At 42.8% G+C, this 26,753-nt stretch overlaps 2 protein-coding genes across 7 annotated transcripts in view; one reads left to right on the forward strand and one right to left on the reverse strand.

The window, feature by feature from the left end:
• Nucleotides 1–664: 664 nt before the first annotated feature.
• MED8 (mediator complex subunit 8) overlaps nt 665–26,753 on the reverse strand; it is a 299,444-nt gene continuing 273,355 nt past the window's right edge. Inside the window, exons 1-7 of one of the 2 annotated variants that reach the window (XM_079980529.1) lie at nt 18,827–18,963; nt 12,993–13,111; nt 8,485–8,629; nt 6,688–6,828; nt 5,292–5,373; nt 4,891–5,139; nt 665–1,118 (exon numbers count right to left, since the gene is read on the reverse strand). In XM_079980529.1, the coding sequence (XP_079836655.1) occupies nt 1,054–1,118; nt 4,891–5,139; nt 5,292–5,373; nt 6,688–6,828; nt 8,485–8,629; nt 12,993–13,111; nt 18,827–18,832 (807 nt within the window). In that variant the 5' untranslated portion in view covers nt 18,833–18,963 and the 3' untranslated portion in view covers nt 665–1,053. Of the gene's footprint in view, nt 1,119–4,890; nt 5,140–5,291; nt 5,374–6,687; nt 6,829–8,484; nt 8,630–12,992; nt 13,112–18,826; nt 18,964–26,753 lie in introns of those variants that run through there. The other variant, XM_079980528.1, reaches the window with a different exon arrangement.
• SZT2 (SZT2 subunit of KICSTOR complex) overlaps nt 18,891–26,753 on the forward strand; it is a 94,103-nt gene continuing 86,240 nt past the window's right edge. For all 5 annotated transcript variants that reach the window (XM_079980206.1, XM_079980210.1, XM_079980207.1 and 2 more), the window contains exons 1-4: nt 18,891–18,994; nt 22,800–22,925; nt 23,400–23,573; nt 25,346–25,516. In XM_079980206.1, the coding sequence (XP_079836332.1) occupies nt 18,965–18,994; nt 22,800–22,925; nt 23,400–23,573; nt 25,346–25,516 (501 nt within the window). In that variant the 5' untranslated portion in view covers nt 18,891–18,964. The remainder of the gene's footprint in view (nt 18,995–22,799; nt 22,926–23,399; nt 23,574–25,345; nt 25,517–26,753) is intronic.

Here is a 26,753-nt window from a genome sequence, read left to right on the forward strand (position 1 = left end):
CTATGGAAGCCGCCCAGAGTGGCTGGGGAGGCCCAGCCAGATGGGCGGGGTATAAATAATAAATTATTATTATTATTATTATAGAGAAGGAAAACAAAGCTATTCAGTCTGCTCTACTGAAAAACCAGCTGCCTTTGGTTCTTCTGCCACCTAGTCTGCCACCTAGCAGTAGCATTTATCTCAAACTACTTGAATTATTTCCATCCCAGCTGGCTATTATAACAACTGTAGCTTTTAAAAAATGATTCCTGAGTTTGCTTTCTTCCTCATACCGTATTTTTCGCCTTATAGGGTGCACCATATTTTTCGCCCTATAGTTCCCACTGGGCTCCGCAGGCTTGCAGATAGCTTCCTGAAGCCTGGAGAGCTAGAGGGGTTGGTGTGCACGACCCCTCTCGTTCTCCAGGCTTCAGCGAAAGCCTGCTTTCGCCCCATTGGACGCACACACATTTCCCCTTCATTTTTGGAGGGGGAAAAGTGCATCCTATAGGGCGAAAAATACGGTACCTTTTTCCATTTGTGTCATGTTGTCAGATTGTAAGCTTGAGGGCAAAAAATATCTTTTTTTAAAAGAAAAAAAATCTGTAAACTGGTCTAGGAGCACTTTCAGCTCAAGAGCAAGAGGTAATAGTTTAAATAAATATGTAAATGAATACACAAAGCAGAACATCTGATCTTTATTAAACAAAAAACCATAAAGAGTACATCTTGCATGTCTACTCCTCCTCCACCATCCAATTCTAATCACAAAAGCACACTCCAAGACAATCAGGCTTCATATTTATATGTGTAGAAAAGAGTCAAGATCTGCTCCTCATCAGGTCTGGCTCAACAACAGATGTGTTCTTCCCAAAGGAATGCTTATGCCATTCTGTATGAACACACTGAACACTTCTGAGTCCCAAGTGATAAATGCAGCCGTGTAAATAAATTATCTCAATGAGAAGGTAAGTATCTCAGGAGACAGAACTTTACTCAGTAATCTTGCTGTTGAGAGTGAGCCGAAGTCTGAAAGGATGCCCAGAAGCAGCAACAAGCCAGAATATTTCCTACTCACCTTTGGTAGGGATGCATTGAAGCTGATTTGATATTGGTTTTTATGCCGCTGGGCATTTTACCTGGAGAGAGGAAAGCAGCTGAGCTTAGCAATGTGTTAGAACAGTCTACATTTTAGGAGTGATGAACATATAAGTGGGAACATTCTCCCCACTTCTTCCCTGGGGTTCATGTCAGAATCTTCTCTGCACACACTTTCTAAGTGACGTATAGCCTCTCTGTTTAATTTCTTCTACTTCTGCATTCCCTCCCCATATTCACCGTGTGAAAATCTTGTTTTGATTGATAAAAACATAAGAAGAGCCTTGCTGGATCAGACCAAAGGCTGATCTAGTCCAGCATCCTGTTTCCCAAAGTGGCCAAACATCTACTTCTTGAGAAGCCCAAAGGAGAAAATAAGCTCAACAGTCTTCTCCTGCTGCTGTTTCCCTAGCAACTGGAAAGCAGTGGGAACTGGTATAGTAACCAATGGTAGCCTTGCACAATGCAAAATTCCTCTGCAACAGCATGCTCCATTTAAGAGCTCAATTCTTTGAAAATAATCATATGTATATAGGTTATCATACCTGCCCCTTCATCCCCACCCCCAGAGTGTGTGTAATGTAATTCTTCTGGACATCCTCATTAAAAAGCTGGCTGACATGAACCTTTCTCCTATCATCTGTGACTGGATTAAATACTTTTTGATAGATCGGACACAAACAGTGAGGATTGGACATGTAACATCTAATTCCTTAAAAATCAGCACGGGCACACTACAGGGATGTGTGCTAAGTCCCTACCTGTATTCATTGTATACGTACAATTGTATATCATGTGACCCGTCTACTGCAGTTATTAAGTTTGCAGATGACACCACCATAATGGGTTTAATAACAGCTGGAGACGAATCAGTGTATAGAGGGGAGGTCCAAAAAATATCTACATGGTGCCTAGGGAACAACTTGCACCTTAATATCAGCAAAACAAAGGAGATGGTGTTGGACTTTCAGAGGAAGAGAGGAGAACTAGCCCCACTGTACATCGGGGGAGGGCTGTGTGGAGAGAGTCTCTTCCTTTAAATTCCTAGGAGTTTATCTCAGTGAAGACCTTACTTGGAAAATAAATACAACCCAGGTGGTTAAGAAAGCGCAACAGAGATTCCATCTCCTCAGAGTAATGCGAAAAAACTATGTCAATCAACATTTGATGATCTCCTTCTACCGGTCAACAATAGAAAGTGTCCTTTCACACTGCATCACGGTGTGGTACGCTGGTTTGACATCAACTGATAGGAAGTGTCTACAGAGGGTGGTGAATACAGCACAAGATATTATGGGCTGTCCCAGTTGTATTATGGGGTGGTTTGCCTCTGTTGGTTAAAGGAATGGATATTGCTAAAAAATACAGATTTGTTGGATTTAGAAGGTGATGATAATAGATTTGGTTGGCATGCATATTTATGCTATAACAAAACAAAAATCCATAAAGGATTTGGTAATCATATATTTCGAAGATCTTTATATGAAGTATGGGATAGGTATAAAAATTTATCAGAACGTAAAACACCATGGTGGTTATCTCCATTGGAAGCAATGAGTGTGAAAAAGATAAATATGAGTAAAAACTGGGTTACCTATGAGAAATTGTTGGGGGGAAATGGAAAATGAAACCTTATGAGGAGGTTAGAGACTATGTGAATGATTGGTTGCACTATTGCCAAGTCAATGAAATGTATAAACAAGATTTTAAAGAAAAAGGATTTGATGATAAAAAAAATCAAAATTTGAAATAGAAATATTAAACAATGAATGTAAAATAATATCTAAAATGTATAAAATACTGTTGGGATGGCATTTGAAAGATGATACATTGGGCAAAAGACTTTGGATATAATATACAGCTTGAAGAATGGGAAAGGTTGTGGAATGAAAGGATAAAATTTACAGCCTGGAATGCTTTGAAAGAGAATATGATGAAAATGATGTATAGATGGTAAATTACACCAGGGAAATTAGCTAAAATGTACAAGACAAATAATAAATGTTGGAAATGTAAAGAAAAAGAAGGAACATTTTATCATATGTGGTGGGAATGTAAAAAAGTAAAGAACTTCTGGGAAATGATATATAATGAGATGAAAAAGATGTTGAAATATACATTTTTTAAAAAACCAGAAGCATTTTTACTTGGTATTATAGGTCAGGACATGAATAGGCAAAATGTTAAATTGTTTTTATATGCAACAACTGTGGCAAGAGTATTTTTAGCCTAGAAATGGAAACAAGAAGAAATTCTGACGAAAGAAGAATGACAGACGAAAATAATGGACTATGCAGAATTGGACAAAATGAAAGAAAGGATTCAAAGCAACAGGAGGCCCCATTAGCTAAAGTGGTGCTTCAGGTTAACAGGTTAACAGTTTCAGGTTAAGAATGGGGGGCCGCTAGGGAGAGGGGCCACTAGGGGCGCCTTGGAAGATGGCCGACAATACCATCTCTCCAGCTCACATGAGGTAATTAAGAGGCTGATATGGGAGTAAATCAGCTCCCGAAATTTTTCCCTGGGAAGGGAAGATGCAGCCTCGTCCCCGGTTGCCCATAAATCACCCCCAAGTTCGAAAGAAGGAGGGGGTGAGGCCACTGGGCGGAAAGCCCTCGAGTGAGCTCTGGATCTCCCGGACGCTGCTTCTGAGAGCGACGCTAGTTGCATTGCTTAAGTTAAAATCTTCAATATAAAAGTAATTGCACATGCTTCGAGCGAAGAAAAGGGTTTATCAGCTGCTAATTAAGCCTGCGACTGAGAAGTTAAGAGTGATGGAATGGACTGCACAGAAGATAACATCAAACAATAACAGCTATGTCGGTATGTTGAAATGGAACGGAAGGGGGGGGAAGCTTCTTCTTTTTATTATGATATTACTAACAACCCCTCCCCTAGAAGAACCGTCACACAACTGACAGCAAGTGAGATTAGAAAATAAACTGTGTGGAAATAAAAATAATAACTAAAGGTTATTACTAAGCTTTGTTTTTCGGAAGATCTGGAAAGAAAAATGAAAGGCTCTCCTGTGACGCAGTTCTTAATTGGGATCCGCCATTATGAGATAGACTATGTTGCGAGATTCACAGTCAAAGGGGGAGGCAAGCCACTGCTTTGATATTTGGATTGTAAGTTTGATTTCTCCCCTGGAAAGACTGATTTATGGTGCAACTGGTTTGGGAAAATTAATGAGCAGACGCTTAGAATTTATTTCATCGGAACTGACAAAAATGGCGCCTGCCGCCCGAGCAGGACTTTTGGATGAGCGTGTGATGATTTACTGCAAACAAAAGACTTACCAGCTTTAAAAAGAAAAGAAAGGGAGAGCCTTACAAAGTTCACACAGAAACATAATGATGCTTGCTTCAACTCGCTTGTGGAAATAACTCAGAGGTGATTAAAAAGAAAAACGATAACAACAAGAAGATCGGAAGATGGGACTTGTGAACACCAAAAGCAGCAGAAATATGAGATGACTGGACCCTTACTGAACTTGAAGCATGGGAACTCCCAACAAAAATTTAAAATTTGGCAAGATATTTGGACTTAATGATATGTATTGGTATAATTTGGAATAATTAATGTGATATGATTGGATTGTTAAATGGAAAATTTAATAAAAATTATTGAAAAAAAGAACGGACCTCTGGAATTAAGTACTTAACCTGAGATACCACTGTATATGCATTTAAATTCCCCCAGGCACCGATTCCTCTTGTCTCAGGATAGCTCCCCATTCGCTACACCCGTACATTCCACTTCCTCTCCTTTTGCATTTGAGACACTCCAATATGACTGAATGCTTTTATTTACCTGGCTGTCCTGCTTGTGTCATCTGCACTCCTCCAAGCATGGACTGTGGCTGGCTTGATGCTCCAGACATTTGTACCTGCTGCATAGCAGAAGCACCTGCTATGATGGGGTTGGCACCTGGCTGACCAGACTGTACAGGCCCTGATACACCGGGTGGGCGTCTATTTGACAGACCCTTTCCAAAGGCGACAGCTGCAACAAGTGCATTGGTATCAGCAGGGTTGAATGTCTGCTTGTTCTGCCGTAAACCTGCACAACGAAGGAAAATTTATAGAGCAGAGTCTTAATACCATTATGCTAATCTTGGCTGCTGTTATTCTACTATTTCTGTTTCTAGGGCTACTGGGCTGTGAACCCCCTCTAACACCTCTGCTGTCCCTCCTGCTTCTCCAGTGCCATACCTCCACTCTCAGACTCTCGGTCTTCTTTGTTGATTTTCTCCAATAAGTTCGAGCACATTTTGTTTAAGCTTTGGATCTGTTTCTGTAATGATAAGATTTGCACAGTAAAACATGTCAAGGAATTTGTGTTGCCTTAAAAAAAAAATTACAACCTTTAATAGACTGCTCAATAAAAAACCTATTTGAGTATTTTACATAAAATGGTATAAAAGATTTATTAAAAATATTAATAAAACCAACTTTTAAAGGTGCACTTAATAAAGTTATCAAAAATATAGATAAAATCCGCAGAATTTTGACTTTCAACAAAACCTTCCGTTATATTCTGGTGGAGAAGCTGGTAAAATGTGGCCTAGATGATGTTATTGCTAGGTGGATTTGTAGCTGGTTGATTGACCAAACCCAAAGAGTGCTCACTAATTGTTCTTCATTTTCCGGGGGGGACGGGGACTGACCAGTGAGGTGCTGCAGGATTCTGTCCTGAGCCCAGTGTTGTCAACATCTTTATAAGTGACTTGGATGAAGGAATTGAGGGTCTGCTAATCAAATTTGCAGAAGACATCAAACTGGGAAGGGTAGCTAATACTTCAGAAGACAGAATCAGGATTTAAGAAGACCTTAATGGATTGGAGAACTGAGCCCAAACAACTCCTACTGTTACTGCTGCTGCTGCTGCTATTCCTATACCATCCTTCCTCCAAGAATCACAGGGCCATTTACAATAGAAAACTAACAAAATGAATTTCAGTAGGGACAAATGTAAGGCTCTGCACTTAGGCAGGAATAATCAGACACACAAATATAGGATGGGGGACAACAGACTTGACAGCAGCACATGTGAAAAGGATCTAGGGGTCTTAGTAGACTACAAGCTCAACATGAGTTAACAGCTTGATGCAGTAGCAAAAAACAAAACAACCCCCCCCAACCAATGCAATTCTAGGCTGCACCAACAAAAGTATAGTGTTCAGATCAAGGGAAGTAATAATATCACTCTGTTCTGCCCTGCTGAGACCCCACCTGAAATACTGCATCCAATAGGTTCAAGTTACAAGAAAGGAGATTCTGACAAAAAATTAGGAAAAACTTTCTGATAGAGCTGTTAAGCCATGGAAAAGACTACCTCAGAAAGTGGGGGGTCTCTCCTTCATTATAACAGAGGTTGGATTGCCATCTGTCATGGCTTCTTTAAGCTGTGAGTCCTGCACTGTAGGGGGTTCCAGTAAGTGAACTTTTGGGGTCACTTGCAACTCTGATGCAGAATATTAAATGTGAGAACATGGTGGTAGAGAGAGATGCAAAAGACCACAGGATTCCTACATATAAATATTCAGCAAGAGATATTTAACAACAAAAACCTAGGAGTTGAGTATACTTAAGCAGCTGAAACCCTTACCAGTGCCGCATCAGTACCAATGCGAGCCGCGTCTGTGCTCAGCTGCTTCTCTTGCTCCTCTACTTCAGGATCAGGCTTGGTTCTCAGATGATCAGGCACAACCTCATGGCTGAACACTGGCACTCGGCCTTCTGTCTGCCGCTGGAACATCCAGACCATCAGTGATCAAAGTCATACTTTGCCGCAAAGCTACAGAATACGAAGTTGGCCCTACAGACCTGATGTAGGTTACAGAGACCCAGTTGTTCCTGGGAATTTAGGCCCAGGATACCTGCCAGCAGGATTCTAGCAATTAAATTACCAATGCATAAAAAGTTTAAGCAATGAAGGTGAGCAGAAACAGTTCCTTCTCTGTGTTGGCATCTTTACCATCAGCTAGCAGCTGAGTACCTTTATAGCTCCTTCTGACTATCTATGAAGGAAGAGTCTAAAATTGGGACTGTATCACCAGCCAACAGAAGCCAGAACAGACTGCCACGTCTAAAATATAAAGGGTATAATTTTATCGCTCTGTGGATTTGAACTGTAAGCTGCTTTGGTGGCAATATTTTCTGAAAAGCAGGGCAAAAATAAAATGAATGTGTATTCTGTGAGAAACTTCAAACTCTGTTCTTCATGTTTATCTGAAGACACGTGCTGCGTAACACTAGTTTGTGGAGAACTGATTGAGCAACATTGTTTAAGACATGACCTAGGAATGTCAAACTCAAGCCTCTGGAATCCAGGGGTTGTAATCAATGTAGAGCTAAGGATAATGTTCTGTCAGCACAAGTGTTTCTCCTTGCGTAACAGAAGGTCCTCCCTTTTTCCTCCCACCCTCACCGGTTCTGCAGGCAGCATGGGTGAGGAGAAGAGCGAATGTCCCATTGTGGTAATTTAGTTGCCCCATAAGCTAAGATGTGACATACTTCCTTTCTAGGCTGCAGAGGCACGACACCCTCATGTTTGGTGTACGGTATACACAAAGTCCTAGCTAAAAGATTCTTCCAGTAGCAAGGTTGGCAAGGTATGAGGCTGTGGCAGAAATCAGCAAAGGGAGGAGATAGAGGCCAACATAGAATAGAGCATGAAGGAACTGAGGCTCAATTTGTTACATCCTTGCTTTCCTAAAGATCCTCTTTTCTCATTGGTTTCTGGCTTAGTCAACATTTGCAGCAAAGTTAAGTGATGTAATGAAGTGTACAACTTCAGCCTACAGGTAAAGGTAAAGGTAAAGGTAAAGGTACCCCTGCCCGTACGGGCCAGTCTTGACAGACTCTGGGGTTGTGCGCCCATCTCACTTAAGAGGCCAGGGGCCAGCGCTGTCCGGAGACACTTCCGGGTCACGTGGCCAGCGTGACATCGCTGCTCTGGCGAGCCAGAGCCGCACACGGAAACGCCGTTTACCTTCCCGCCGGTAAGCGGTCCCTATTTATCTACTTGCACCTGGAGGTGCTTTCGAACTGCTAGGTTGGCAGGCGCTGGGACCGAGCAGCGGGAGCGCACCCCGCCGCAGGGATTCGAACCGCCGACCTTTCGATCGGCAAGCCCTAGGCGCTGAGGCTTTAACCCACAGCGCCACCTGCGTCCCAGCCTACAGGTAGGAGATGCCATTTTTAAAACTCCCCCAAATAAAAAACTGGAACGTGAGCAGTCTAGTCCAATCCATTACGTGCTCTGCCATTTATAATACATAAGTACTGAAGGTGCTACTATTCTCATTTAACCAACCTGTCACTCAACTTTTTCACTAGCACTGGAGCCAAGAAATGACTTGTAGCTAAAAAAATAGATTGTAATAATCAGCCAAATCCTTACCATGATCTCCTCATCACGATCTGGAGACAGCACTAGTGGAATTATGACCTGATTGCGCAGCAGTGGAGTCTTCTCATGTTTTAGCACTTTATTCAGGGTATTCAGCTGACCTGAGAGCAGAGCGAAGCTGTCTAACACTGAGGGCCTGAGGCAGAGATGGGAAAATGAAAAGGACATGAGGCACACATATACAGCATCCCTACCTCTGGCTGTGGGAAGTTCAAATCTTCACTGTTGAATTATTTTATTACATTTATATCCCGCCTTTTTTCCAAGGAGCTCGAAGTGGCATTCATGGTTCCCACCCCCTGCCCCATTTTGTCTTCACAATAAATCTGCAAGGTAGTTTAGTGAGCTTCATGGCTGATTTGGAACTAGAACCCCAGTCTCCCAGGTCTTAGTCCAACACTCTTACCACTATGTCATACTGGCTGTACAGTGGTACCCCGGGTTACAGACGCTTCAGGTTACAGACTCCGCTAACCCAGAAATAGTACTTCGGGTTAAGAACTGCGCTTCACAATGAGAACAAAAATCGCACGGCGGCAGCGGGAGGCCCCATTAGCTAAAGTGGTACCTCAGGTTAAGAACAGTTTCAGGTTAAGAACGGACCTCCAGAACAAATTAAGTTCTTAACCCGAGGTACCACTGTATTGTAGTCATGATGCCATAACAAGAAAGGCAAGTAGCTCCAGCAGCATTATCACAACCCCCTGCTAATTTTAACAGATAACACAACACACTGTGCCAAGAGTGGAATATCTAGATACCCCCCCCCCCGCCTTGGAATATCTCTGAGATTTGTGGGTATCTGGGTAGAGAAGAACTGTCTAGAGCAGGCATGGCCAAACTTGGTCCTCCAGCTGTTTTGGGACTACAACTCCCATCATCCCTAGCTAACAGGACCAGTGGTCAGGGATAATGGGAATTGTAGTCCCAAAACAGCTGGAGGGCCAAGTTTGGCCATGCCTGGTCTAGAGGGATTCTGCCCCATGACAAGATGGGAGACGTGAAATGCATTCTTGCTCGGACTTCCGCTTGAGGCGCCATGGAAGATGACTGAAAATTCCATCGCTCCGGCTCTCATGGGGTAATTAGAGGCTGAGATAGGAGTAATCAGCCTCCCAAAATCTTCCCAGGGGTACGGGAAGACACAGTCTCATCCGCGGATGCCCAACAAACTAGCCCCAAATTTGGAAGGAAGGAGGGGCTGGGGGCACTGGATGGAAAGTCCCCAAGAGAGTCTGGCTCTCCTGGATGCTGTCTCTATGAGCAAATCAAGTTCCATTTCTTAAGATGAAAAATTGGATTTAAGTTTTGGACATGCTTCAAGGAGGGAGGAATTTCTCTGCTAATTAACCCAGCCACTGAGGTGCCAAAAAAGACTTGAGTGGAAGAAGGACTAACGTTTAAGTTGGTATGTTAGAATGGAACAAAAAGGGGGGGAGCCTCTCTTATTATTGTGTTTTGCTTTATTATATTATTTGGCAAAAACACCCCAAAAGAACCATTTACATTAACTATAACAAGCAAGATTGGAAAGTTTTATATTTGTTGATATAATATGGCTCTAAAAATATAAACTGTGTGGAAATAATAATACTATATAATTAAGGCTTTCGATCTTTGACTTGCTTGGAAGAGGATAAAAGATTCTCCAATGTGTGGACATCAGGCAGAAGCAGAATTTCATTAGCTGCTGGAAAGATGTTTAAAAAACTTGGACCGTTTCCTGGAATCTATGTGGGAGTTGTGTTGCACTTGAAATCCACCATGATTGGAAGTCAAGACTGGGCTGCAGAATTACAAATAGTCAAAGGGGGAGGTGAGCCTTTAATATGTCATTATACTTATATACATTATATAATATACATTATATTATATAATATACATTATATTAGGGACTCAGGTGGCGCTGTGGGTTAAAGCCTCAGCGCCTAGGGCTTGCCGATCGAAAGGTCGGCGGTTCGAATCCCTGCGGCGGGGTGCGCTCCCGCTGCTCGGTCCCAGCGCCTGCCAAATCTGTGAAAGATGCGAGAGAGGAGGGAGGAAGCCCCTGGAACACTTGGAATATTTGAATTCAAAAGAAGCAAGAAATATGATTGGGGCTTCCTCTTTGAGTGTGGAAGATTAGCTGGCCTTTCGCAGCAGCTGGTACCAAGCACTTTGGATGGAAGAAAATTTGACGAGACTGAGCTAGAACTCCTTCGAGACCCGATGACCAACAAAGAGGGCTACCAACAAAATCGGCAGAGAGAGACTGACAGAGATTTAAAGGCCTCAGATGTGAGGAATCCAGGCTAAAAACTGTTTTTGTGGACATGGGGACATTGGGAAGGGACAGAAACCGGGGGCGGGGGGGGGGAAGAATTTTTTTAAAAAAATGTTTATGACCTTTGTGTTTGATTATTATGACCTATTTTTAAGATAAAAGGGAAATTCGTGGAAGGAATTTGAATCGACCTTAGAAAAGGATTTAATATTTATAAGAAAATTGGATAAGTAAAATTTGGCCAAGTAATAAGAATTAAGTATTTCTTTAAAAATATATATATATAATAATAATATGTAAAGGATGAGAGACATGAACTTGCTGAGCTAATTTAATTGAATTAGGATGTATGAAGGGGGGGTGGGGGGAGGTCAAGAACTGGGGTTAGGAAAGTAAGGATATGAAACTTTATATGTGTTGTCTTTGTCTGTGTGTGTGTGTTTGTGTTTATAAAATGTGAAAACTCAATAAAAATTTTATAAAAAAAAAAGAATTAAATACAAAATCCTAACAGATACAAAGAAAGAGGTGGTTTCTCCCTGCCAGACTTGAGAATATATTGTTAAATGTCCTGTCTATGTTGGTTGAGGAATTGAATTTTGTTAGAGAACACAGATCTTTTAGATTTGGAGGGCTATGACAACAGATATGGATGACATGCATATTTATGGTATGACAAAGTAAAAGTGCATAAAGGATTTCTGAACCACACAATAAAAAAATCAATTTATGAGGTGTGGAATAGATATAAAAATTTATTGGAACGTAAAACCACTTGGTGGCTCTCTCCAATAGAAGGAATAATGGTAAAAAAGTTAAATATGAAAGGATAGCAAGTCAGTTAAAATTAAAAAACATTTGAAGAAATAAAAGAGTTATTGATGGATTGGTTGCAATATCATCAGGTAAATGATGTGTTTAAGGAGGATAAAAAGAAAAATGGTTTCAGTACACTAAGATCTAGGCTGGAAATAGACTTATTGGGTGATAAGAGGAAAATATTATCAAAAATGTATAAACTATTATTGGAATCGCATACTAAAGATGAAGAGGTTAAAGGGGTGATGATACAATGGGCTAAAGATTTTCAGTTAAAATCTTGGGAAAGGTTGTGGAAGGAAGGTGTTAACTTTACTGCATGCAGTGCACTTAAAGAAAATGTTATGAAAATGATGTATAGATGGTATTTACCATCACTGGGGCCCAAGATCTCCTGCAATGCTTTTGCATTCGGAAGGAGGTAGACTCCACCGTGGGAGCAGGGCTGGGGCGGGAGAGTGCTAGAGTCCTGTACAGTCACGTTAAAGTAAAGGTAAAGGTACCCCCTGACCAACAGGTCCTGTCGTGCCCGATTCTGGGGTTGCGCGCTCATCTCGCTCAAGAGGCCGGGACCTGGCGCTTGTTCGAAGACAGCTTCCGGGTCACGTGGCCAGCGTGACTAAGCTGCATCTGGCGAGCTGGCACCAGCGCAGCACACGGAAACGCCGTTTACCTTCCTGCTGGAGAACGGTCCCTATTTATCTACTTGCACTTAGGGGTGCTTTCGAACTGCTAGGTGGGCAGGAGCTGCGACCGAGCAACAGGAGCTCACCCCGTCGCGGGGATTCAAACCGCCGACCTTACGATCATCAAGTCCTAGGCTCTGTGGTTTAACCCACAGCGCCACCCGCGTCCCATAGTCTTGTTACATTGGAGCAATTCCAATCTGTTACCTCCGAGGAAGTGGACAGGCTGCTTGGACGAGAGAAACTGACCACCTGTCTCCTTGATCCTTGCCCATCCTGGCTAATAAAAGCGAGCTGGGAAGGGCTGGGCGATGGGCTCTGTGGGGTGATGAAAGCTTCCCTCTGCAAGGGAGCCTTCCCAGACCCACTGAAAGAGGCGATCATTAAACTGCTTCTTAAAAAAAAATCTTTGAACCCAGCCAATATGGCCAACTATCACCCAGTCTCAAATCTACCATTCTTGGCCAAGCTGACTGAGCGAGTGGTTGCTGAACAACTCCAAGCACGCCTGGAGGATGCGGACCATTAGGATCCCTTCCAAGGCCTCACCATGGGACTGAAACTGCCTTGGTCGCACTGGTCGATTATCTCCAGTAAAGTAGATAATAATGTAATTATATATGTGTGTGTGTGTGTGTGTTTTTCCAATATCAAAAAAGAAATAGATGCTGCAATGACTGCTCCCACCAATAACCAAGAGTAGCCACACAACTTTCTTCCCAGCCTCTTACCAGGTAAGTCGGTCATATTCATTTTCCAGCTTGTAAATGAAACCGACTAAGGAATTCTTCAGGTCAGCCACTTGACTGATGAGAGCCTCAAGAGATAATTCAAGCTGCTTCTCCTCCCTCTGGAAAGGATAGAGTAATAACCAATTTTCTAATTAATGAGTGTTCAATTTACAGGGCCACTTTTGTCTTTCATGTACAGTGGTACCTCAGGTTACATACGCTTCAGGTTACATACACTTCAGGTTACAGACTCCGCTAACCCAGAAATAGTACCTCGGGTTAAGAACTCTGCTTCAGGATGAGAACAGAAATCGTGCTCCGGCGGCGCGGCAGCAGCGGGAGGCCCCATTAGCTAAAGTGGTGCTTCAGGTTAAGAACAGTTTCAGGTTAAGAACGGACCTCTGGAACAAATTAAGTACTTAATGTGAGGTACCACTGTAGTGAATATAGTAATTATTATAATTATTTTTAGTACAGAAAGATTATTGTCTCTGACAAAGCATTTGACAAATGCGTGGCAAGAGTAAAGAGTGTTAAAAGAAAACTTGCTAGACTGAAGTCGTGCCAAATAGGTAAAGGTAAAGGTACCCCTGCCCGTACGGGCCAGTCTTGACAGACTCTGGGGTTGTGCGCCCATCTCACTTAAGAGGCCAGGGGCCAGCGCTGTCCGGAGACACTTCCGGGTCACGTGGCCAGCGTGACATCGCTGCTCTGGCGAGCCAGAGCCGCACACGGAAACGCCGTTTACCTTCCCGCTGGTAAGCGGTCCCTATTTATCTACTTGCACCCGGAGGTGCTTTCGAACTGCTAGGTTGGCAGGCGCTGGGACCGAGCAGCGGGAGCGCACCCCGCCGCAGGGATTCGAACCGCCGACCTTTCGATCGGCAAGCCCTAGGCGCTGAGGCTTTAACCCACAGCGCCACCTGCGTCCCGTGACAAAGCATTTGACAAATGCGTGGCAAGAGTAAAGAGTGTTAAAAGAAAACTTGCTAGACTGAAGTCGTGCCAAATAGCAATGATGATATTCTGATTCAGCTGTGTCCAGAGGTTTAAGACATGGTGCCTGGTGCATAACCTTCCTTGTATTTCACTTGTGTTTGCTCCTTCTTTTTGGGTGCCTCTGTTTTAACCCTATGGGCTTAAAGATATGTGCACAAACATAATAGACTTGCATGGGGCAGGAGCTGATGAATTTCTGGATCTCTGCCATGATGTTGTATTCACTCTTAAGAGAAGCAAATCTTAAATATTGGCCACAGATATTTCCCCAACATTTCCTCTTTTCAGGGTTCCCTTTGGCTGCTGTTCAAACACTGCCTTTGAATTGCTCCTTGCTGGTGGATGCAAACACTGGGTATCCCTCTTGCTACATCATACTTGGTGCAAGTATGTCAATAGCATTCCCAATAAGCTTGTTTGCACTGATGAAATATCTTTGAAAGATTATCTGGGGAGGTAATCTTGCACGGATTACTTTTATTTGTAACCTATGTTGCTCTGGTATATGATCATTAATAGCTGTATCAGATGGTTGAAAGGAGGACAGTTGCACATATCAAAGTTTGTAGGGTAGGTCAGGTTCTGACCATTCCTCATTTATAGGGTTGTTCCCCACCTTTCCTAGTGTAGGGTTGTGCCCTTGATCCAAATTAGAGGCCTTCAACAAGCAAAAAATTACGGAGCTGTCATGGTGTGTCTCAAGCACTGTTATAAAAACAAGGGAAGCTGAGTGATGGGATAGATATAATGGGTTTACATTAGGAAGAACTTCCTGACAGTAAGCGCTGTTCGACAGTGGAATTTGCTGCCAAGGAGTGTGGTGGAGTCTCCTTCTTTGGAGGTCTTTAAGCAGAGGCTTGACAACCATATGTCAGGAGTGCTCTGATGGTGTTTCCTGCCTGGCAGGGGGTTGGACTCGATGGCCCTTGTGGTCTCTTCCAACTCTATGATTCTATGATTCTATGGTTTAAACTACATGATACTACAGTGGTACCTCAGGTTAAGTACTTAATTATACAGTGCTACCTCGCAAGACGAATGCCTCGCAAGACGAAAAACGCGCAAGACGAAAGAGTTTTCCGTCTTTTGAGTCGTTCTGCAAGACGAATTTCCCTATGGGCTTGCTTCGCAAGACGAAACGTCTTGCGAGTTCTTGCAAGTTTGTTTCCTTTTTCTTAAAGCCGCTAAGCCGCTAAGAATTTGTCAAGAATGTATAACTTGCTGTTGAAATGGAATACTCAGGATGAAATGGTGAAATCTGCTATGATAAAATGGGCACAAGATGTTGGACACAACATTATGTTTGCTGACTGGGAACAGTTATGGACCACAGGTATGAAATGTAATGCCTTAAGAGAGAATATTATGAAAATGATATACAGGTGGTACATGACACCAGTCAAGCTTGCAAAAATATATCATTTGCCCGACAATAAATGTTGGAAATGTAAAGAAAATGAAGGTACATTCTTTCACCTTTGGTGGACGTGCCCAAGGATTAAGGCTTTCTGGGAGATGATTTATAACGAAATGAAAAAGGTATTTAAATATACTTTCTTGAAAAAACCAGAGGCCTTTCTCCTGGGCATGGTCGGCCAATTGGTGCCAAAGAAGGATAGAACTTTTTTTATGTATGCAACAACAGCAGCAAGAATACTCATCGCGAAGTATTGGAAGACACAAGATCTACCCACCCTGGAAGAATGGCAGATAAAGGTGATGGAGTACATGGAACTGGCAGAAATGACTGGCAGAATCCGAGACCAGGGAGAAGAGTTGGTAGAAGAAGATTGGAAGAAATTTAAAGTCTATTTACAGAAACATTGTAAAATTAAGGAATGTTAGAGGGAGGTTGGAATGAAGCGAAGTGGTTTTAGCAATGATGTTATTAAGAAATATGTAAAAACGGATTGTTAACATGTAAAAAATGTAAAGTTATAATATATTACGATAAAGCATTAAGATAAATGCAAAAAGGGTAAGGACTTGCTGAAACAACTATTGAACTAGAATACAAAAGAGGGAGGTGTGAGGAGGTCAGGGAAATAAGTAAATGAAAGATAAGGCACGGAAAGATTGAAATGTTTTTAATTGTTTTTTATTCTTTTTGTATTTTGTATTTTTTGTTTTTTTTCTTCCTTTTTTCATTCTTGTAATTTTCTTGAAACTTTCATAAATATCATTTTTAAAAAAACAAATTTTATTGTTTTATCTTTTATGTAAACCACTTGGAGGCTTTTTTTAAAATTTTACTACCACTCATATACATTTTATGACATAAACATCAGAAATAAGCCTGTAGTTCTATATACCGTTCTATATACCGTATTTTTCTGTGTATAAGACTAGGGGGCTTTTTACAAAACAAACAAACAAACAAAAAACTGGGGCTCATCTTATACACGGGTAGTGCTGAAGAGTGTTTTCTTAATTTGGAGTCCCCCAAAATAGGGGGTGTCTTATACATGGAAATATACAGCAATCTATGCAAATCTGGAAACTGTAGAAAAGCTGGAAATAAATTATGTCTTCACTTGAATAAAACAACTTTATTGCCAACTGTGTGTGGTGTTCCTTTTCTAAAGAGTACTGCTTGTGCATGGCTCAAGGCAGAATCCAGTTTGATATAATCATGTAATTCTTTTAGCACATGGAAAGGACACGTGAAGATTCCAGAAGAAGAACTAAATGATTACAGAGAATGACAACATATTTCATATGGCTCATAAGTAATGGAAGATTAATTGTGGATGACTGGAGGGAGGGAGGACTTTTGATCTTTTCTATTATTTGTGAAAATGTAAAAACAGAGTTATATCCAATGTTGTGGAACAAATGTTTCACTGATGCAATGCAATTTCCATTTCTTCTCCTCTCCCATACACCCCCAAAATCTGCTCCAGGTGGTTTTGAGGATGCACAGGGGGTGGAAGTGGCAGGAGTGGGAAAGGAAGCTCTGTTGTGCTTGTGAAAGTATATTGTGCCAGGAGAACTGTAGTGTTGGATACTGCCCATATTTTTTTCTGGCCTTTCAATTCTGGTTTCAAATACTAAGATGCACTAAGCCTTAAGGATAGAGCCAGAGGACAGAAAGAATACCCCATAGTTACTCTAGTTTTGGTGGAAAATGCATTCTGAATTGACCAGACATGGGTTGGAGCTCAACATTGAGCCTACCAAGTGGAGATAGCAATGGCGAAGAGGACCTTCTTTAGCGCCTCTATTGCATCTGCAGAAAACAGCAGGAGGAGACTCTTTCAAGTGGTTTGCAATCTAACAGAACCACCTCCACCACTGGGGCCTAGTGAGGACCCCCCAAGATCTCCTGCATTAGATGTCAAGGAAATAAACAACTATCTGACTTTTAGAAGACATCTGAAGGCAACCCTGTATCAGGAAATTTTTTAATGTGTAATGTTTTACCATTTTTAATGTGCTGTAAGCCACCCAGAGTGGCTGGGGAAACACAGCCAGATGGACGGGGTATAAATAATAAAACTACTATTATTACTAATACTTTGACTAATAGGCTCTGGGACCCAAGGAACATGTAACATTTATTTATCTCCTTACCATGATTAAGAGATCTCCATTCCCTTTGAGTTCATATTCTCCTCTATCTCTCTCCCCATATCCTATGAATTCCCCCTTTTCCTTTTTACTGCTAGACACTATTGGTCTTCTATCTATACCAGGGTTCACACTAACCATCGTTATATCAGGGAAGTTGGGATATAACTGAAAGACATGAATAATTTTAAGATGAATTAATGAGTTAGGGCATGCAGCTAATTATGAGGAAAATCTCAGCTCCTACAGGAGGCAAAGATACACCAACATATTTTACATTATGGCTGAACTGTAATTAGCTCTTAAAAATGCCATTTAAATCCACCCAAGAGTCCTATTGCAACTGCGAATACCACTCCACCAGTTTAGCACCCCAATCCTTAGCACATTTTAATGGAACTTTCATGTTAAAGTGTTGCTATCTGAATCTTAAGTTGGCAGATAGTCTGTTAGCTAAAGACGAATCAGTTGTAAAAGATAGCAAGGCTCCAACACTTTTTAATAACTTGCACAGAAGAGAATTTCAACTTTTCCCAACCCTTCACGAAAGGGTTGCATGCAACTTACTGTGATACCTTGCACACCTATTAAGTTATAAAAATGCAAGAACCCTATTCACCTTTGCAGCTGCTTTCCCCAGAGGAGGGGTGGGAAACTTCAGGCACCGCTACCATGTGTAGCCTTCCAACCTACCCTTGGGCCACACCCCCTCAGCAACCCTGCCCCCGTGCCCTCCTGGCCGCAACGAGTCAATGAACTCCCAATACTGGTTCTTGCTTGCCTGGATGGAGGACACACGAGGTACGTGTGCAGAAACTCCGACTTTCGTTCGGCTAGCACGCAGCTTCTAGTACGCACACAGTTAAGAATCACATCCATTTCCTCACCCGCCATTAGCACGCCTCCCCCCCCCCCCGGGAGGTCTGCAAAAGGGAACCGGGCCCTTGGTCTGAAAAGGGCTTGTTACACCTGCCCAATCTCTGCAGAAGAGCATTCTCACTATTATTATTGTGAAAAGAGCATTTGTACCCCAAAAAGGCAATGCATTAAAACAAGCCAGTCTCTTCCCGCAGGCTTACAAAATGGGGGGGGGGGGGAGGACAAGGGAAAGGGGGCAGGGAAGGAAGAGGAAAACAAGGTTAAACTAAGGGAGGGAAAGGTTCCTCAGCTAGACTCCTGAGCTAGAACTAGCCAGTTCCCAAGAAAGATGCGGTCCCAAAAGGCCCCCGCGCCGCCGACCCACTAACCCCGCCCGCTTATTTCACCTGCATAGTGACGGAGACCGGAGACCGCGATATAAAGAAAGCCTTCTGCGGACGGCGGCTTATTCGCGCGCGCGCTGCTTCCTCTTCCGGGTTGGTGCGTCACGAGGTCGGAGGTCACGGAGTTGGAAAGTGCTGGCCATGGCGGCCTCGGAGAGACCCGAAGCAGAGGTAGCGCGTCTGCCTTTCCTGTGCGCGCGGGGCTGGGGAGCGCGGGGGGCCGGGCCGTGTGCAGCGGCACGCGCTCGCTCGCTTGCTTGAGAACGCTCGAGCTTCCTAAGTCAGGGCTGCGAAGGGGGCGAGAGGCATTGCGGGGATGCAAAGGGAAGTCCCTGCCTCGGGGCGCTGTGTATGTGTGTCGGTGGAGTGAGCGCGTGGATGCAAGGGAGCGTATTGCATTGCGTGCAGACACGGGGCACAGCCCTATAACGGCTCACTGCCACTCCTAGATCTTGTTTACTATGTGTTTATGTATCTGTTTTGCGCTTGCAGCCCGCCCTTCACCAAACGTTCCGCAGGGCAGTTTGCAAACATGCCGTGAATGAAACAAGTCGCAACTTAACGTTGCAGTCACAAAAGCAAAACCGTCAAACAGCCTATGATTTAAAAACACCCAGTAACACAGGAAAAAAACACCATGGTACAGTAGTGTTGGATAAGTGTCTGGCTGCGTATTGCACCTAACCTGAAAGAGATTTCATGAGAACACGTGTATTCGATCAAAAGCTCATCCCTACTTTGCCCAACAGTTTTGCAGTCGAGGGTGCCACAAGTAGGGAGTCCCTTTGCTATCCGGAGAGCTGCCTTTAGAGAACAACAGAGCCAAATGCCTCTGGCAGAGGAAATGTTTAGACGTAGGGAGATGTGCTGGACTCTGCATGCCCATTGTTGTTACTGCATCACCTACCCACATGCAGCCCTGGTACTTTTTTGGTACTATTAGTGCACATGTGGTAGCATGTTCAAGTCGACTTGCTACTCCTCCACTTGTCTACAGAGCAGCCTTATGGATGCTTGCTCAGAATTAAGGCCTAATAGGTAAATAGGATAGAAGCCTTGATTTGCCATTAAGGGAGAAACAGGCTTTTTGAATAAGAATAACTGGCCATTTTTGCTCTTCCTATCTCTAACAGTGACCAGGTATTCCAAGGGAAGTTGATATTAATGTAAGAAATATAAAGTAGGCAATATTATATATTCATTGGATCACCTGTTGGCTGTAAAAATATGAAACCTTTCTAGTTCCAAAAAACTCTCGTGCTGTAATCCTATGTGTTTTGTCCTCTGTAGTTTATGTAGAAATGCATTACAAACTCAGTTAGTTAATGGCATAGCAAACTTATTCTTGAAGAGCCCTGAAAGCCTGCACAGATTAGTAACAAACTTTTCCAGCCAGGCCACACCTGAGTCTGCTCTCCAGGTCTCCCGGGTCATAGCTGTTTCTCTTAAAGGGCCCACATGCCAGATAGTTAGATAGTTAGATGATAATGCATTTGCACACAAATTTAAGAGTAAATTCAACTGAAGTAGTTAGAGCTTTTTTTAGTATTAAAGAGAAATAAATCATTTACAACATTGTACACTGAACATACCACACAGACTTCAGTACTAATTCCAGTGATTTAACATACTCTTAACCAGCTGTTGAGAAAAAGAGAAATAATAAAGCAATTGATTACAGTTACAAAATCTTGAAAATATTATCATATATGTCCATGTGGAATTCTCACATGGTACTGGAATTTTCCATAAAAGAATGTCAGGTCTTATTCTTTCTCTAATTCTGTTGAAAATGTAAGCTTTAATTTTAGCAATCTGCCAGTGGGACTACTAACTAAACCCTCCTAGGATCACATTGTAAATTGCACAGTGGCAGTTCCTGCCAAATAGTAGTGGACATTGCTCCCTGGTTGTTGTGCTACATGGTTCTGTAGGGCGCTATTTTGTCCCACTGCTAATTAACACATACATGGAGTGGCCATTAAGAGTTTTGGAGCATGGTTTCACCAGTACAATTGTACCTTGGAAGTCAGACGGAATCCGTTCCGGAAGTCCATTCGACTTCCAAATCATGGCTTCTGATTGGCTTCAGGAAGCTCCTGCCATGGAAGCCCTGTCGGACGTTTGGCTTCCAAAAGAACGTTCGAAACCTGGAACAGTCACTTCTGGGTTTCAATCATTCGGGAGCCAAAACAATTGAGAACTAGGCTGTTCAAAAACCAAGGTATGACTGTATACTTATGGCACACAGCTCTGTTTCTTCATAACATCTGAATTGGGAGTGGCTTTTCAATCCCTGAACCAGTACATGAGTGCAATGGTGGACTGAATGAGGGCCAATAAACTGAGCTTGAATTCTGGAAATATGGAAGCTCTGTGGGTAGGTCACATTGCTAATTGCCTGTTCTGAAGGTGCAAGTATGTAGCATGGGGGTATTTCTCTATATATACGAGGTGCAAGTGACTTCTATGGTTAGGATTTCCTTTCGCTGGCTTCATTTGTATGCTAGATACAGCTGTATCTGAATCAGGTTAGCTTGGCTTTTGTAGTCCATGCATTGGCAACCTCAGCACTGCAATGCACTTTGTGTGGGACTGACTTTCTGCTTGGTCCAGAAGTTTCAGCTAATGCAGAATGCAGCTACTAGATGGCAGACTCCATGTGACACCTCTGCTGAAACATCTGCAATGGCTGCCCATGTGCTAAATGGGCCCGTGTCAATATTATTTTGATGAAATACAAAGCCCATGACAACTTAAGGACCACCTGGGCCCTTATATTCCAGCCTGATCACTGAGATCATTCAGAGAACAGCTGTTTGTTGTCCCCTGTGTCTCAGAAGCCAGGCATCAGAGTCATGAGTCTCATTCTATGGAGAGTGGGTGGGCCTTTTGGGACGTTATGTCTCTTGGGAACTGGACAGTTCTGGGTGGGGGCTCCAGTAGCCTCCTTGCCAAGCAGCAAAATAGACCCTAGGCTGCTCCTGCTCCTCTCCTCACAATCTGGTGTGATTCCCACCTGTCATGAGGAGGTCTCATAAAGTGTCCCTTGTCTGGTTGCAGAACAGCCACTGCCTCTTAAAGTTGTGCATGTGAGTGTCCCAAAAATTCAGGGCAGGGCTGAAGAACCTCTCCCTTTCTTAATTTACTAGGAACCTTATTTCCCTCTTTCCTTCCTGCCCCTTTTTCCTAGTGTGTTGTGGTTTTTCCAGTTAGTAAGCCTGCAAGTAGGGACAGTCTTGTTTTAATGGACTGTATGTAAGTCACTCTGGGAGCCTTTTGGCGGAAGATCAGGAGTACAAATGTTCTTAATAATAATAGTAATAATGCTCTTCTGCAGAGATTTGGCAGGAATCTTTACTGGTAACTTTGGAACATCTCTTGAACACCTTTTTGTGCTGACAGGCCCATTCAGCTGTTTAATATCCACTACCCCAAGCATAGCGTGGATAAGAAAATGAAAGATCAATTCCTGGTTCGCATGGAGTAGCCGTTTTCAACAGAACCCAGTGATGGAAGCACGTAGCTGTATTGAGGCAGCACCAGGTGTTGAATTTTTGTGCCCCTAACAGTTTTACACCCGGAGCAACTGCCCCTGTGGCTGCCCACGCTATGCCACTGCCTCCAAGATTTGCCAGTCATTATAATGATTATTTTGTATTCCTTTATGCTATTTTATGTTTTATTGTATTTGTATGTACTGTTGTACACTGCCTTGATATTTTATGAGTGGGTGATGTATGTTTCTATAGATAAAATAGAAAATAATAAGAAATAAATAAATATACCATTTTATTTTATTTTTTGTACATCTTAATCTTTGGGCTCATGCAGCATCTTATGGCAATTGTTGAGTGATATAATCTTTGCCATCCTGTTCTGGCGGTGTAATGACAAAGAACAATTTGAGACAACATGTGAGTTTCTTACGAAATAATCAAGATGTGAGATTACAGTTCTTTTTTGTTGCTTGCAGGTAGAGGAGGCCGGGCAGGTCTTTCTCTTGATGAAAAAGGATTATCGAATTTCACGCAACGTGCGCCTGGCTTGGTTTCTCAGTCGTTTGCATCAGGTGATCTGGGCAGTGCCTGAATCTGAACTGGTAAGCAAGCTGCACGTACAGTTTACTTCTGTATTATGACCTCTTAGGCCAGTCAAAGTAGGAAAGCTTTGGACTGATGAACAACATTTAAATTTCTGTGATGTATGTATGATGTTTCTGGGGGTGGTCTTGATCTGCAGGATGGGAATTTCAAAAGTCTTTATAAGCCTTTGCACACCATTTTTCTGGGTCCTCCTACTTTCCTGCATGTGAGGGGAGTACCCTGTTGCAATAGATCAATAAAGATCAAGCTTACTAGCTGCTTTGCTTCTCAATAGTCTCTGGTTGGCCTCTGTTATTTTCTCCTACCAATGGGGAACCTATGTAAGGACTCTATATGGGCTCTTGGATACCCCATAAGGGAAAAGGGCAATTTTTGTTTACAACAGCATCTAGGAAGGAAGGTACATCTATAACCAAGCTTTACCCTTTCATTGTGTCCTGCCTTCACCCCCCCCTATTTTTTTTTTTAAGGTGCATTCAGATAATGAGTTGGATATTCTCAGCATCCTTCCAAATAGCTGGCAACCTGACGAGCCTGTTCAGCCCAGGCCATATCTCCTAGTGCCTTCTACACAAGTCACTTTCCTTGCGCGCCAGTACCGTTTTGTGATTGAATTGGATTTGAGCCCTTCTACGGGGATTGTGGTAAGTGTACTAGTTCCTCATCCTGTGTTCCCTGAGTATTTCTGTCATCCTTTTTCCTCATCCTTGCCCTAGAAGTGCTTCTTCATTAAAGCTTGTCTTGTCAGTGATAGCATATCTTTGTCTTGGAGAAGAGTCTCCCAGGCTCTATTTTCCTAGGAGTTTTGTCTGCTGGGTAGCCTGACTTATTCCTAGTAGAGAGAGCACTTCATACATGTCTCCAGAATATTACATATGGAATGCTCCTATTATTATTTATTGAATTTATATACTGCCCTATACCCGGGGGTCTCAGGGCGATTCACAGAATAAAATCAAGATATAAAACCACAAAATACATAATAAAAATAAAAACAACAACCCAATAGCCCCCCCAAAAAACACACACATTTTAAAAGGGCATAGGATGTAAATCAGATCAACCAAAGGCCTGGCTAAAAAGGAACATTTTTGCCTGGCACCTAAAGATGTATAACGAAGACACTAGGTGAAGTTCCCTGGGGAGAGTATTCCACAGATGTGGAGCCACTGTAGAGAAGGCCCGATCTTGTGTTGCCACCTTCTCAAGGAGAAGGCACACAAAGGAAAGTCTCAGATGATGATCTCAGGGTCCCGGTAAATTCATATGGAAAGAGGTGGTCCTTGAGGTATTGCGGTCCAGAGCCGTTAAAGGCTATATGGGTCAGAACCAGCACTTTGAATTGGGCCCAGAAACTAATTGGTAGCCAGTGCAGTTGGACCAGGATCAGTGCGATACGCTCAAACCGTCTTGCTCCGGTGAGCAACCTGGCCGCTGAATTCTGCACTAGCTGAAGTTTCTGAACCGTCTTCAGAGGCAGCCCTACGTATAACGCATTGCAGTAATCTAACCTTGAGGTTACCAGAGCATAGACAACAGTAGTTAGGCTATCCCTGTCCAGATAGGGGCGTAGCTGAGCCACCATCCAAAGCCGATGGAAGGCACTCCGGGCTACTGAGGCCACCGGAGGCTCCAGTGACAGCAAAGGATCCAGGAGTACCCCAAGCTACGAACCTGCTCCTTCAGAGCAAGTGTAACCACATCAAGAGCAGGTGACCTCCCAGCCATCTGGTCTAGGGAACCACCCACTAACAGTGCCCTGGATTGAGCTTCAGTTTGTTGGCTCTCATCCAGTCCATTACCAAGACAAGACACTGGTTCAGCACTTCCACTGCCTCACCTGCAGGTGTAAAGGAGAAATATAGCTGAGTGTCATCAGCATACTACTGACAAGAATACTCGGAACCTCCAGATAACCCCACCTAGCAGTTTCATGTAGATGTTAAACAACATAGGGGATAGGATTCGACCTTTTGGGACCCCACATTGAAGGTTCCATGGAGATGAAAAGCGTTCCCCAAGTAATACCCAAGTAATGACTATCCAAGTAGGACTGGAACCACTGCAAAGTGGTGCCACCAACCCCTAGTTCAGAGAGTCGCTCCAGAAGGATACCATGGTTGATGGTATCAAAAGCTGCTGAGAGGTCGAGAACAATTAACAGGGATATGTTTCCCTTGTCTCTCTCTTGAAAGAGGTCAGTTTTTGTGCCAAAACCAAGCCTAAACCCCAATTGAAATGGATCCATAAAATCAGTTTCTTCCAAAAGTGCCTGGATCTGGTCTGTGACCACTCACTCCAGAACCTTGCCCAGGAAAGGGAGATTAGCAACTGGCCGGTAGTTAGTTAGCTGCAAACTCCTGTCTCTGGCACAACTTCAGTAGAAGCTTGATACTATGTCATTTTTCTTCTTCAGGATGACTCTACAGGGGAGATAATTTTCGATGAAGTGTTCTATGCCCTGTCCCGGTGTTTAGTGGGGTTGTTAAAGCCTTTTCGGATCCCAGGCTCGGACATTATCTACCAACCTGAGATCTTCATCACCATCCAAGTATATTCTTCCATCATTGGTCTGCAGACACACCAGGTAGTTATTATGTCTTGTGTTTCACAAGGCTGTTAGTTAACATGAGAGACTGCTGATAATGAGAGGTTTCATTACATGTCTAAACAATTGAACATTTGAGCCAGACTCTCCTGTGACATAAATTAACACACTAGGGTGGAAGAATATCAGGAGCTCTAAGCAAGTGTCCTCCTGTTGGCAAACCTTTTTTAATTAAGTCATCATGTTCTGTAAATGAGATTGGTTTGCTAAGGATTAGATTAGTTCTGTGTCTTCTCATTTAATACCACGCCCATTCCACTGCAAAATCTGTTTTCAATGTCACATTATGTCCTACGGCATGGGTAAGGCTGCTCTTTCCACAAAGGTGCATTTCTGCAGCAAACAGACAAAAATCCCATTGTTGATAAACTTTACCTGTGTTGAGCAGTGCATTCATACTGAATTACAGTGGCACTGGAGTTACAGATTGGTTAACTCTTTATTTTATATCATGCACATTTTTTTTTTAAAAAATGTGAAAATTGGCAGTGCTTTTATGAACCCTGTATATACTTTGCAAATTGAACAGGATCACATGTTTTGTCATATTTTGCATAGCCTTTTAAATTTATTTCTTATTCATTTTCTGTCCCACTTTTCCTCAAAGGTGGTATTACACATGGTTTCCCCCTTCCCCATTTTATTCTCACAACAGCCCAATGAAGTAGGTTCGGCTAAGAGAGTGACTGGACCAAGGCCACTCAGTGAGCTTCCTCACTAAGAGGGGATTTGAACCCTGGTCTCCCAGGTCCTAGTCCAACACTCTAACCACTACAACCTGTTCTGCTTCTGCCAGTCATAAGGGGCATAAGGAGTTACTCAGGAGTGTTGTCCCCTAACCACTAGAAATCCTTTGTAGCCTCTCCTTTACATACTGAGATCTCCCAGAATGGCCCGCACATTTTCAAGCTTATTTTTCACAGCTATAAGGTCGGGGGGGGGGGGAACCTGCCTTTTTTTAAAAAAAAAAATAATAATTTTTATTAACAGGCCAATCACATCACATTATCCAAATCACATTAGTTCCAAATTATACAGCCAAATTTTAAATTTTGTTGGGGGTACCCATACATCAAGCTCCGCACGAGTCCAAAACTCCGAACAAGTCCAAACATCACTTATATTACTGCTTTAATTAGACAGGTTCTATCCAGTTCAATCCAGATAGTCCTTTATTACTTTCTTTCTCTTCTTGTTGTTATCGTATATTCCTTTC

This window comes from Podarcis cretensis (genome assembly GCF_951804945.1).
Source record: "Podarcis cretensis genome assembly, chromosome: 6".
NCBI lineage: Eukaryota > Metazoa > Chordata > Lepidosauria > Squamata > Lacertidae > Podarcis > Podarcis cretensis.